Consider the following 13,954-nt stretch of genomic DNA (forward strand, 5'->3'; position numbering starts at 1 on the left):
ATTTTAAGAGGAAATAACAGTGGTGAAACTGACACACTGTTCAAGAAGCTAAATAATACTGCCCTGAAAGTAGATTTAAAAACTAATGAAAAAAAAAAAACAGAATACACAATACAGAATACAAGATCCAGAGTGAAATTTTCACTGTGCACTGATATGAAATTTCCTGTCAGATTAAAACTGTGTGCCAAAGTGAAACTTGAACTCAGGACTTAAGCCTTTTGTGGACAGGTGCTGTACCAATTGAGCTATCCAAGGATGTCTCATGACCTGTCATCACAACTTTACTTCTGCAAATACCTCATCTGCTACCTGAATCCAAACTTCACAGAAACTCTCCTCTTCACAGATATCACACTAACAATTTTAAAGAATCTGGCTGTGAATTCAGTCACAGCTAGAAGTTGTAAGTCTATGAAGTTTGGAATGTAAGAGTTGGGGTACTGTCAGAAATAGAGCTGTGAGGATGGGTTGTGAGATGTGCTTGGGTAGCTCAGTCAGTAAACAATTGTCCGCAAAAGGCAAAGGTTCCACTTTGAGTTCGGTCCAGCACACAGTTTTAGTCTTCCAGGAAGTTTCAGAACACAAGATCGTACAAGGGGAAAATATGACTGCAGGACAGTGTGATAACCTTTGCATAGAAAACTACACTTTCAAGAACACTCCCTACTTCAAACATCTTAGTGTAATTATAAGTGATTGCAATAGAAGACAAGTTTACTTTTACCTCCAATAACTTCTAGCCTCCAAACTCTGAACCAGGAAAATCAAGCTGGAACTCTACAACACCGTCACCTGGCCAGCACTGCAATACAGATCCAAAACACAGGGTATGACCAAAAGCAAGGAGCACAAGCTCTCAGTCTTCGAAAATATAGTGTTCCAAAAATTTTTGGGCCGGCATTTGACTAAGCAACATGAAGATGGGTTTGGAGATTCAACAAAGAAATAATTAAGCTAGTCAACCAACGCATGGTAGTGAAAATCTCCAAAGCAAGATGACATTTGCAAAGGGCAGGCCATGTTGTCGGAATGGAGAAAGGCAGAATAGTGTGTCAGATATATGTTAAGAAGGTGGAAGCTGAAGACCCCCTGGAAGACCAAGAAACAGATGGCGAGATGAGGTGACTGCAGAATGCTGGGTTTCACTGAGTGGGAGGAGGAGGAGGTGGCATAAGAACTGGAGGCAGATTGTGACAGCAGTGCAGGATCATCGTGTCCCAAAGAAACAAACAAAGTGAGTGTTTTCTGTGAGACATATTCCTTAGTGGTGATTTTCATGCTATTAATACACTACTTCTTTCCTTGCAACTTGACACTGATGACTTACACACTCAATATGTCTCTCCTTCTTATCTAGGGGGAAAAAACATTCCTGGACATAATACTTTAATTTGATTCCTGTTGCATATTTTTTAGCATTTTCATTTAACCATACAACTGTGTGGTGTTTATACTGGTTGTTAGAATCCTAGCACTTCCTCAAAACTGAAAATGAAGTATTGATTTATGTGTGTGAAATTTAGAAAATGAAGTGAATAACTGAAGAAGAGAGAGAACTAAATAGGTAAAAAATTAAGGATAGCTTACCTACTGACTTGTACTGGCCAAACAAACCACAGTCAGTCCTTGGCCTCACTCATTCCAGCCTTCCATACCTTCTTGTCAGCTGCATCTTCGTCTCCCAGACCCAGTATCTGCATGTCTGTCATGGCATTATCCTTCCATTTCATTGTCAGTCATCCTAATGGTCTCGTTCCTTCGGCTTATCCATCCATCACTGCCTTTATTGCTATGTTCTCTCCTCTACTCCTCACATGTCCATACTCCTGGGTCTTTTGGTTTTCACACTTGTTATGATGTCAGGTAGTGTGTATAATTGTCTGGGTCCTTTGCTTTTCCTTGTTCTGCACTGTTCATTTCCTTTCACTGGTCCATATATTTTTCTCAGTACTTTATTTTCAAAAGTGATGAGCTTTTTCTCTGCTTTTTTCAGGATCCATGCCTTGCTTGCTTAGTACACTATTGCTTTGATGATGGTCTGATATATTCTTATTTTTGCCTGCCTAGATAGTAACTTAGATCTTATAATGTTGTGTATTGCTCCTAGACATCTTCGCCTGGCTTGAATTTTCGAGCTAGCCACTGTGGCTGAGCAGTTCTAGGTGCTTCAGTCCGGAACCGTGCTGCTGCTACGGTTGCCGGTTCGAATCCTGCCTCGGGCATGGATGTGTGTGATGTCCTTAGGTTAGTTAGGTTTAGGTAGTTCTAAGTCTAGGGGACTGATGACCTTAGAGCCACTTGAACCATTTTTTGAATTCTCGTTACGATCTTAGGCAACTGAGACTTCAGTCATGTGTGTGTGAGTTATACTTGCATGAGTATACAGGGTGTTACAAAAAGGTATATGTTATGTGGACATGTGTCTGGAAATGCTTACTTTCCATGTTAGAGCTCATTTTATTACTTCTCTTCAAATCACATTAATCATGGAATGGAAACAAACAGCAACAGAACGTACCAGTGTGACTTCAAACACTTTGTTACAAGAAATGAATTCGCAGAAGTGTACCTGTGGAGGCCAATCAGCTGCTGATAGTGCCTGCACACGCTGTACATGGTACGGAAACAACTGGTTCTCCCGTAGCACTCTCCATACAGTGACATGGTCAACGTTACTTTGTATAGCAGCAACTTCTCTGACGCTGACATTAGGGTTATCGTCAACTGCACGAAGAATTGCCTCATCCATTGCAGGTGTCCTCATCGTTCTAGGTCTTCTCCAGTCGCGAGTCATAGGCTGGAATGTTCCGTGCTCCCTAAGACGCCGATCAGTTGCTTCGAACGTCTTCCTGTCGGGACACCTTCATTCTGGAAATCTGTCTCGATGCAAACGTACCGTGCCACGGCTATTGCGCCGTGCTAATCCATACATCAAATGGGCATCTGCCAACTCCGCATTTGTAAACATTGCACTGACTGCAAAACCATGTTCGTGATGAACACAAACCTGTTGATGCTACGTACTGATGTGCTTGATGCTAGTACTGTAGAGCAATGAGTAGCATGTCAACACAAGCACCGAAGTCATCATTACCTTCCTTTAATTGGGCCAACTGGCGGTGAATCGAGGAAGTACAGTACATACTGACGAAACTAAAATGAGCTCTAACATGGAAATTAAGCGTTTCCAGACACATGTCCACATAACATCTTTTCTTTATTTGTGTGTGAGGAATGTGTCTTGAAAGTTTGGCCGTACCTTTTTGTAACAACCTGTATATGTGTGTGTTTGCTGTCTAATTCTGACAAAGGCCTTACTGTCCGAAAGCTATCATTTGTGACAGTCTTTTCGTTGTGCCTATCTGTGACTCAGCATCTCTGCTATATGGTGAGTAGCAACTTTCCTTTTCACAATATTGTTTTCGCTCTTCTGCGTTGGTTAAGTTTCTGATTGAAACTTCCTGGCAGATTAAAACTGTGTGATGGCCCGAGACTCGAACTCGGGACCTTTGCCTTTCGCGGGCAAGTGCTGGCAGAAGTAAAGCTGTGAGGATGGGGTGTGAGTCATGCTTGGGTAGCTCAGTCGGTAGAGCACTTGCCTGCGAAAGGCAAAGGTCCCGAGTTCGAGTCTCGGTCCAGCACACAGTTTTAATCTGCCAGGAAGTTTCATATCAGCGCACACTCTGCTGCAGAGTGAAAATCTCATTCAGGTTTCTGATTGTTACATGGTTTGGTCCTAACTGAGCTCTTCTTCCTATTACAATGAATTTTGTTTTATTTTCATTGATACTTAGACCTATTTTCTTAGCTTCTTCCATCAATACAGTTTCCAGTTTCTCCATGTCTTCCATGCTCCTTCCTATCGCCAAAATATTATCTATGAAAGCCAGAACATTTATTTTTTCCCCTATGATGACTCCTGCACTTTCTTGTATTACTGTCCTCAGGATGCTGTTGAGTGCAAAATTGAACATTCCCTGTCTCACTCCTGTTTTTACCTCAAATGTTTCTGAGAAGTCCCCCTGTACTTTCACTCTACACTTTGATTCTATTACACACACTTTAGTTTGATTTGTCAGCATGTCCATATCCCACACTTTGCCATTATCCTCCACGTCTCCTATCTTACTGCACTGTCATATGCTTTGTTGAAGTTATAAACATACAGAAGGTATCCTGATCAGTTCTTATCTAGTATTTGTCTTAGTGTGAATGTTTGGTTGGCTGTTGGCTTACCCTTTTGAAACTCCGCTTGTGCTGTGTCTAATATTTCTTCAGTGTATGCGCTGAGCTTGTTCAGTATAATTCTTGGGGTTATTTTATAGCACATGAATGATAGTGATATCCCTCTATAGTTCTGTGTCAATATTTTGTCTCTCTTCTTGTATATGGGAAATACAGCAGCAGTTTTCCATGCCTCCGGCATTACTTCTTTCCTCTACTCCTCTTTTATGAGTTTGGCTAACCATTCCTATGTCTTGTCTCCCCCTTCTTTGGTGAGCTTTGCTGATATCATTCTGTGTTTGAGGCCTTCCAATTTCAGTCTTTTTATTGCCTCATTCCCCTTCATCAGAGTTGGCTCTTCGACTAGTGGTTGTACGTTCTGGTTGTTTTCTGCCCTGTTTTCATTCTTGTAGGTGTGTACCAGATTGTTCAGTAGTTCTTTGAAGTATCTTCTCCAGTTCTCTAGATTCCCTTCATTTGTAGTGATCAGTTTCCCATTCTCATCCTTCATTATTACAGGCTTATCTCTGTACTCCTTTCTATAGCTTCTCATTGTCCTGTAAAACTATTTACTATTTTTCTGGCTGTAATCCTCCTCTGCCTTCTCTATCTGTTTAGTTATGAGTGATGTTTTCTCTCGCCTGATTGCTCTGCTCATTTATCTCATGGCTGTCCTGTATTTTATTTGGTTTTCATAGTTATCATTGCTCATCATTGCCTGTGTGGCTGTCTTCCTGGCCTGAACAGCTTTTCTACGTGTTTCATTGAACCATGGTTTGCGCTTAATATTGCTATTATTGTTATTCCTAATAGTTCCTGTGCTGTCTCATTCTTGTTCCATTTTGTACTGATATCTTCATCTTCTTTCATATTGCTTTCATTCCATGACCCTGTGAATCCATTTGTAACCTTAATCTTAAACAGTTGATTCACTTGGTATTCTTTTGGCCTACTCCCATATACTCTTTGGGCTCTTTTGCCACAGTTGGTCTTACTTCGTTCATCTTTATAAGCACAGGAGAATGTTCTAATCCTATCTCAGCCCATCTCATTGTCCTAACATCAGTTACTTTCTTTTTATGTTTTTTCTCTATCAACATGTGGTCTCTTTAGTTCCTAGTTAGATCATCTGGTGAGGTCAATGTTTCTATATGTATGTCTCTATGGGGAAATGATGTACTGACTATATGCATGTTTCTGGCTGTGGTGAAGTTGATGAGGCTTCTATCGTCATGAAATAGAATGTACAAGCTTAACATGCGTATACATGGTTACCATTGATGTTCTTGCCCAATTTTGGCATTTAAATCTTCCAGCACAATTCTGATTTCGTACTGTGATAATCTGGAGCACATCTGGTGTAAGGTATCATAGAATTCATCTTTTATGTCTTCCTTCTTTTCCTCAGTTGGGGTGTGGACATATACTAATCAGATGTTTCTGTATTTACCTTTGATTCTGTGTCCTATATTCATAAGCTTGGGTTGTTTGCCGTAACATTCATTCCAGTCCGAGGCTGGGTGTGAGCATGGAGGAACCCTCCAGTTTTTTTACAGTGTTGAATGGTTAGTCCAACGATTAACCTTCCCACTTTATCTGGACTTGGGACTGGATGGAAGGCTATCTTCCTCCCAGATGTTGTTAATTAGGAATAGCATGGCAGTAAAAAGAAAAATAAATTAAAGGATTGTGCTAGAATTTGTAGTATAAAAATTATCTGTAAAACTGTAAATTTAATAAGGAAAGTAATGGCAGAATGTAAATAATTTGGAATTAAAAGAGGCCACTCACTGAATAGCAGCAGTGTGAAGTCATTGTCAGATATACATAAAAGAGAGAGAAAACATTCTAGAATAAATCGTTTGTCAAGTGAGAGAGTATGTTCACCCCTCCCCCACTCTCTCTCTCTCTCTCTCTCTCTCTCTCTCTCTCTCTCTCTCTCTCTCCTGTGGCCATGTGTCCTTACCCCAGAAGCTAGCAGGTTTTCTTTCACTTTTGTGTGTATGTGAAATATACTGAAATGTATTTCTAATGTTGCAATATTATGAGAGGAAAGAATTGTTTCTCTAATTGCACTCTATAATATATGTCTATTGATGGAAGTTCCAGTATATTAATATTAACATTGCAGTGTTATAGAAAGGAAATGAGAATCATGTTGCAGATGAGATTGGTACTTGCATATATATATATATATATATATATATATCAGTTTTCATTTTGTGAGGTATCTGCTTGAAATTGTGTGATAAATATGAGGTTATTTAATTATTTTAATTATCTATTGCACTCTATTGCAAAAACACATTTCCATTCAAAATCAACTGAAGCTGCACAGAATGATTGCTTATTTGCTGTGTTGTCAAACTAGTAGGCACAGCAGTGCCCGTTGTCAGTACAATCAAAATATAGTAGTTTTTATTTTGTATTAATATTGATTTTGTGGTATTCCAATAATCGTTTAAAGGTAGTTCATTTTTGTCTTCTAGAACTTTTGATGCTGCTGAACATGGGTACTTGTCCTGGAAATTGTTTGATAATATTATGAATAACATTAATTTTGTGCAGCTTTAGTTTACCATGAATCAATAAATTACATTTTAGCAGTATCAGATGCAAAAGATATGCCATTGTCATGTGTAACTAATTTGATTATTGTATGCTGTACATGACTCTTATTCCCTTTGACTGTTATGTTCTTGTATGTGAACACTCGAAGTATGTATTAGATAAATGTGAAAAAACGTCTCATGGCAATTTCAGATATGTTTTACAAAAAAAATTCTGGTAACTGTGCTACACCCAGCCTTTAAACTGTATGTTTATATATACTCATTCATTGTGTAATTTAATGTAAACATTCCAATCATAGGTATCTACTTGGAAGGCACAGATTGGCCTTAGAGGCATACCGAGAAGCAGAAAGTCTTGTTCTCAAGCCTGAATGGGATATTTATCATAACTTAGGTATTCCTTAGAAAAAAAACCTTTCCAGTTTTCGTCTCAGTTGCTGGTTTCACTATTTTGGAAGCACATTTTTGCTTGAAATATGCTGAGAAAATTACAGTACAGATTTTTATGAATTATTTTAATTAATTTCTTGCACTTCTTTGTTTGCTACTGTTTTTGCAGTGATATACAAGTATATACTGAAACCTTTCAAACTTAACAGCAAAGAGTACAAAGAGCACCACACTGCATGCTTGCACTGTAGTATGGCATGAAGTTCCTTACCATACGTTTTCATTTTGAAAATGTGCCATAATTTTAAGTGTACATAGCTGAAATATGTGCATTGTGAATAGCAATACAAAAGGGAAAATAAAAGCTGCAATGTTAACTATTGAAACTGAAAGTTATTTTCACTTTTAAAAACCTCTCTACCTAATATACTGATTGGGCTACAGTCGCATTTCTTTTTATCTTCCATAGATGTAGCCCCCTTTTGTTTATTCATTGTGCGTATGCCAATCAGTACACTTTGCTTTGTATTAAGGTGTACCAAAAGTTCTTCCTTTGTATTCCTGTGCCTGAATTTGAATTCCGTAAACCCTATTTGGTTATGAGCCCAATCAAAATTTCACCACAGAAGTTTCTTCATCTTGCTTTGCTGTTTGACTATGAGGAGCATTACCTTCTCCATTGTGCCTTAATTATGTATAAAATAACTGTAACATATACATATTCTGTATTTTGAGTTCACGCAAAGGTTTCAGTGAAACAAGCTCATCCATATTTAGGGTCATTCCATCTCAAATCAATACAGAAAAGTACAGTTTTCAACCTGACCATTCCCTGTTTTTATCAAGTTTGGTGTGTTCATTGCACAAGAGGAGAGAATGAAAAATGTCCAATTTCAGAATTATAGCACAAGTATGACAAAAGTAGTGGCTGCCTGGAGTTCTAAAAATATGTAGAGTATTCAAGTAACACCGCTGACAAAGGCAGCTGCAACTTGTGTTCTAATAGAGATAGAACTGTGAATCAGATAATTCTGGAAAGGGCTAAGAACAAGCTTTCAAGTGATATCAATCATGGTCATATCCAAATTGTGTACTTATTTAAGATCAGTTACCTTAACCTTATCACGAAGCATGTCACCTTCAAAATTTCTGGAAAAAATGTATTTGTTTTTCATCTTATACCACACAACATAGTAAAAAGTCAAGTTGGGATGACATTTGGCTTAGGAGATATAAATTAGTATCTACGGCTGTGTGATACAATAAAGCAGTATAAATCGAATGCAAACTGCATTAAATGACGTAAAGTAATGAAAAACATGTTAACTGTTAAAAAGATGGTGTGATAGCAACACACAGTCAGATAGCAATAGTAATGCACCAACAGCGATCATTTGTGATATGCAAAGTGAAAATGTGGATGCTTGATGTGGTTAGTGGCATAACTACAGACCACAAAATGTGTGTTAGAAGTAGAAAAAAACACACCAAAGCAAGGGCTTGTAACCTCAGATGTTGATTTAGTTGCATTAAATGACAGTCTGGGATTCATTAGTGAGTCACTGGTGGAAATAAAAAGACAAAGAGAATACATATGTGCAGATAATGTTCGAGAAAGTGTCTGAAGTATTCCAGAAAAAAAGAGGAGGAGGATGAAACAACTATGGAATCTAAAATTATAATGCAATTGAAACAGAAATTCAAAACCAGCACCACAAGTGGGGGAGAAGATCCAAATACTGACACTTTTTCTGGAAAGTTGGAGCATTTGAAGGATAGAAAATGAATTTGGAACCTCAAACCATTTAGGAAATGGTTTACATCTGATACTGATTGTTAATGCATACAAACACTGTCTTGTTAAGGTCATTTGCAATCTTGCACAGCCAAAGCGTTCTATGCCAACATGTGAGAACTGCCCACATACACATTCTTTCTTTCTTTAGGAGTGTTGTATGATGATAATGAACTTGATGATATAACATACAAACTATGGATATGTACGGATAGAATGACTTTCCAGATTGATCTATTTTCTGTGGAAGTCTTCTTGGAAAACATGTTGAAAAATTGAAAAGAAACTCCTGCTGCACTACTTTACAGTCATTCAACCGTCCAAATTTCTGAAACACCTGGAAGAGATGTTTTGTGACAATGAAAATTTTTTACATGTGGCTCTGCAGAGAATTATGCATTTGTCCTGCAGGATGAGCTCCAGGGGTCTCACTGGAGCAATGCACAGGGCGATTTGTTGTTTATTATACACACGCAGAAAACTGATCGCATTTCATTTATGAGGTCTGTCCAAAAAATCCTGGAACCTTTTTAATTTAGTAGCAGTGGTGTGTTGGATTGGAGTGAAATGTGGTTGGCATTGTGGCACATGCGAAATTGTGCATGCCAATTGAAGAATGACTGTCTGAGAGATTGCAGAAGAATGTAACATGTCAGATGGATCATGTCATGAAATCCTGACATAGCATCATGCAATGCATCATTTGGCGAACAAGTTCATCCCATGGTTCATAAGTGAGGACCGGAAAGACCTTCACGTTGCAACCTGTGAGGAGCTATTGGATCACGCAAATGAGAACAAGATGTTTGTTAAGAGAATCATAACTGGTGATTCTTTGTCACGAATTTGTGCTACAGGGACAAACCGTTAATCGATGGTACTGTTGGTACATATTGTGACCCCTGTGAGAAAAAATTGTGAGAAGAAAACGGCCTGAAATGTGGTGAGACAATTCATGGTTCTTGCATCGTGATAACACGCCCGCACATTCATCCCTGTTTGTGCATTTATATTGTACAAAAAACGAAATCTGATTAACTTCATGATGTACCATTTCCATAGAACAGCCCAAGTAGTTTTATTACTTCTCAGATGGCACTGTAGCCTAGTACAGACGCCACAAAAATTTTGCAAACATACCTTTTTATCAAAGTGATTTCAATAACTGTGCAGAGTGGCTAAGGACCATATAACTGTGTCGCTGGTACCATCAAGAGACTTGCTCCCCATGCCAGTCTGCAGTGCATTTCAAACTCTCAGATAATACCACCCAGACAGTTGTTTGAGTGGTGTTCCAACAACATTGCAGTGTGTCACTTATATGAAACTGAAATTGAGTATGATGAAGCATCTCTCCTTCAAGAGTGGTTATAGCTGATTTGCACAGTTGCAGGTACTTTACTCACAAGTTACAATGAGTTATTCCCACTGCCCATAACAAAATCCAAATGAATGTTTTCCCCAAGTCATCATACACCAGAAATGAATATTTGACACAGATACAAGACTCATACCTTGGTGATATCACTAGGCTTGCTGTATGCGTGTACAAAGATCAGTGCTGTCTTGGATGTGTTTTAATGTTAATGAGGATACCAGTTAGTTTCCTACATCCTCAAGACTGTTTACTTTTATTTGTATACCCCAAGAAATCTGATTCTTTACTGTGGACAAGGAAGGCATTCGTACAAAGGTTGATGTGAGAACTGCAACAGACCAAATGTTCACCAAGAACTGCATTAACAGTGTTATATCTTGCTTCCCTGTATTGAGGCATGGTAAGTCCTGATGATACATTTGTCATTTCATTTGTTTATTTGAACCTGTTTGCCATACATTCCACATGTTTTGCTGGGATGGTTATATCATGTTTTCCATCACTAAAGCTCAGATGTTGTAATCTGTTATCTTGCACATTGCAAATGCTTGCTATTGTTGTATTTGTATTGCTACCTTACTGTGCATTGCTATTGCACCATCTTTTTAACAGTTAACATTTTTTTCAGTATTTATGTCATTTTATTGCAGTTTGCATTCAATCTGTATTGTTTTATTCTATCACATAACTGTATATTTTAATTTATATCTCCTATTCTAAATGCCATCCCAACTTGATTTTTACTATGTTGTATAGTATAAAATGAAGAAGTAAATATATTTTTTCAGAAATTTTGAATGTGATGTATTTTGAGACATTCAGGGTGAAGGTCTAGGTCTAGGTCACTATGTACATTGTTTGAATATGGCTATGATGGATATCATTTGAAAGCTTGTTCCTAGCTTTTTCCAAAATTACATTCATGGTCCCATCTCTGTTAGAACAGAAGTGACAGGCATTTTTGTTAGCAGTGTTTATTGAATTTTCTACTTATTTTTAGAACTTCATGCAGCCACTGACCTTCACTGTGTAAATCTTTTGAATATGGATCTTTTGAATATGGGTATGATACATATCATTTGAAAGCTTGTTCTTAGCCTTTTCCAAAATTACATGATTCATGGTCCCATCTCTGTTAGAACAGAAGTGACAGGCATTTTTGTTAGCAGTGTTTATTGGATTTTCCACACATTTTTAGAACTTCATGCATGTCTCTGACCTCTGCAGCCAGAATGCAGCTCTTGCATTGAATGAAAGCAGCAATCCGGAATGGTGCAGGGACGGGGGAGGTGTAGCTGGTTGTTGGTGGGGTGGGGGAGAAGAGGAGAGAGAAGAACGCTGTTTGGCAGAGTGTACAGGGACAAGGTGGAGCAGGACAAGGCTGCCAAGTGCAACATCTAGCGGCTGTAGGGGTGTGAGGGGGCAGGGAGGGGAAGGGGAATGGGGTCCAAAAAAGAGGAGCAGCGAAGGGGAAAAGATTGGTGGATGTGTTGGACACCTTATCCTTGTTCCTCCACAACCTCAACACCTTCTCTCCCATCTGCTTCATCTCGTCCTCCTCTACCTGGACATTACCTACTCCTCTCTGATCGCTCCATCCACACGTCTGTCCTTATTAAATCCATCTTCCACCAACAGTATCTGCATTTTGACAGGCGCCATTCCTTTCTCACCAAAAACTCCCTCCCATACAGTCCTGCCAAAGTAGGATGACGTGTCTGTGGTGAAAAGAATTCCGTTGCCCAATACACTGAGGGCCTTATAAAGGCCTTCATAAACAGGCACAATCCCGTAGACAAACAAATTTTCCATGCCATATCCCGGCACACCCCAAATCCACCCAACACCCCTCCTCCCACCGCCCCCAGGAACCAACAACAAAGGACATGTTGTATAACCCGGGACAACTGGGAGATCCAGGAAAAAACCTGGGAATTTTTTCATCCAGGAGAAAACCAGGAAAAACCAGGAATTTTTTAGAATTTTGAGAATTTTTCATTGTTTTAGTTTTCAGTTAAATTTTTGTAATTTTAACTGGTAAGAACTAATACTCTAACAAAGAATATTACTGTATCTCACTACAGCAGAATAATACTGCAGCAACAAAACATGAACAAGAGGAAAAAAAAACTTAAATTGCAAAGGAAATGCGCCATATACAGCTGCAAAACACAGTGCTCATACAAGCATCTGCCAACAGCAAAATGTGTCAAAGGCTTTAGGAACTCTATGCAGTGCTTCATAACAACAAATTGCCTCCGATGAGCATGATGTCACAACTGTTTACATTAGATACATTTGAGTAGTTGCGAGCGAACTCATGCGCATGCGCAGTTGAGTCACGTTTGAGTAGTACCTTTTCCCACTTCTTAGCTACAGAAGTGTGGTGTTATAGGTGTATAAGCAGTAGCAGCAAGCAGTCAGATGCTACCTGGAGAAGTTTTGCCGCCAGATTCACGCACGCGCAACAGTCCCGGATCAAGGGGCGGGGGACCAAACAGGGGTGTCTGTCCTGGGCAGGGGGAGGGGGGGGGGGGGGGCACCAAATTCATATTCTTGAAGAAAAAAAAACCTCGTTTCACAAAGCGCCTAGCATCCAGTGCACAGTGGTCTATCAATTATTCATACGATTTTGAAATGCACCCCTTTTGGATTTTGAACATTTTTGAACACATTCTAAGTTGATTTCTGAATGAATCATAAGTTGATTTTTGAATGTGTCGCATCTAGAAATAAACTTTCCTGCAGACAAAAGGGGACAGGGCTATATGAGCCAAGTGGAATAAAGCCAAATGGGTGAATGCTAACCGCTGTTTATGTGGTTCACTGGGTTTGCGAATGATCAGTATTGTTATAATTACTAGCAAAATCTATAGATTCAGTCAATCAGAGTGGAAGTAAATGACCAACAGGGATAACAGGTTCGAAAGATTACGTGTTATCTTCTCGATGTATCCAAGAAAATGAAATTTTGACACAAAATTTTTGGCCAGACTGCTAAACTAGTAAGGGCCAGTTGTACAGTCCCCAACTAGCATCCGCTTAAGTTCTGTTCTGGGAGTAGCACTGAAAACGCGTTGTGATAAACCCTGACTGGAGAATAAACGGAGATAACTAAAGTGTTGACTGTGGCAGGGTTAGTGAAGTCAACCGGAGAAAGTTTTGACACTGGCAGGAATAGTCACAGAATTAGTGATGACAAGATTGTTTGTTAGAACAAGAAAGGAGAGGAAACAGGGACATCACACAAATTATGGAAGAATATGACCGTTCCAAATTTATATAAAAATTTTATACTACTACTTTTCGATATCATGCTTGAGAAGCTGCAGCATATGAATGAAATGTGAAACTATTTCCTAATGTAAAGCTTTTTGCTTGTAGTAGGCCAAATAGGCAATTGATATTGGTACTTCGTGAATTATATTCTGTCGTGTTATAAAAATGACCATTTGTGCCAAAACAATCTCGTTTATTTGGTGTGCGTTACAATTACTGCAATATTAGGCGGGCCTATTTCGTTTTATCTAGCAAACAGTGACAAACTACATGTAATCAGAATGAGATTTTCACTCTGCAGCGGAGTGTGCG

At 38.9% G+C, this 13,954-nt stretch overlaps 1 protein-coding gene across 2 annotated transcripts in view; it reads left to right on the top strand.

Annotated features, from left to right (window-relative positions):
• The window catches only part of LOC124798459 (Bardet-Biedl syndrome 4 protein), a 139,477-nt gene that overhangs the window by 7,034 nt on the left and 118,489 nt on the right, over window positions 1–13,954 (top strand). For both annotated transcript variants that reach the window (XR_007016944.1, XM_047261882.1), the window contains exon 4: window positions 7,100–7,194. Coding sequence is in view for 1 of the 2 variants with exons in the window: in XM_047261882.1 (XP_047117838.1) it covers window positions 7,100–7,194 (95 nt within the window). In the remaining variant the exon portion in view is untranslated. The remainder of the gene's footprint in view (window positions 1–7,099; window positions 7,195–13,954) is intronic.

Source organism: Schistocerca piceifrons, chromosome 5 (genome assembly GCF_021461385.2).
Source record: "Schistocerca piceifrons isolate TAMUIC-IGC-003096 chromosome 5, iqSchPice1.1, whole genome shotgun sequence".
NCBI lineage: Eukaryota > Metazoa > Arthropoda > Insecta > Orthoptera > Acrididae > Schistocerca > Schistocerca piceifrons.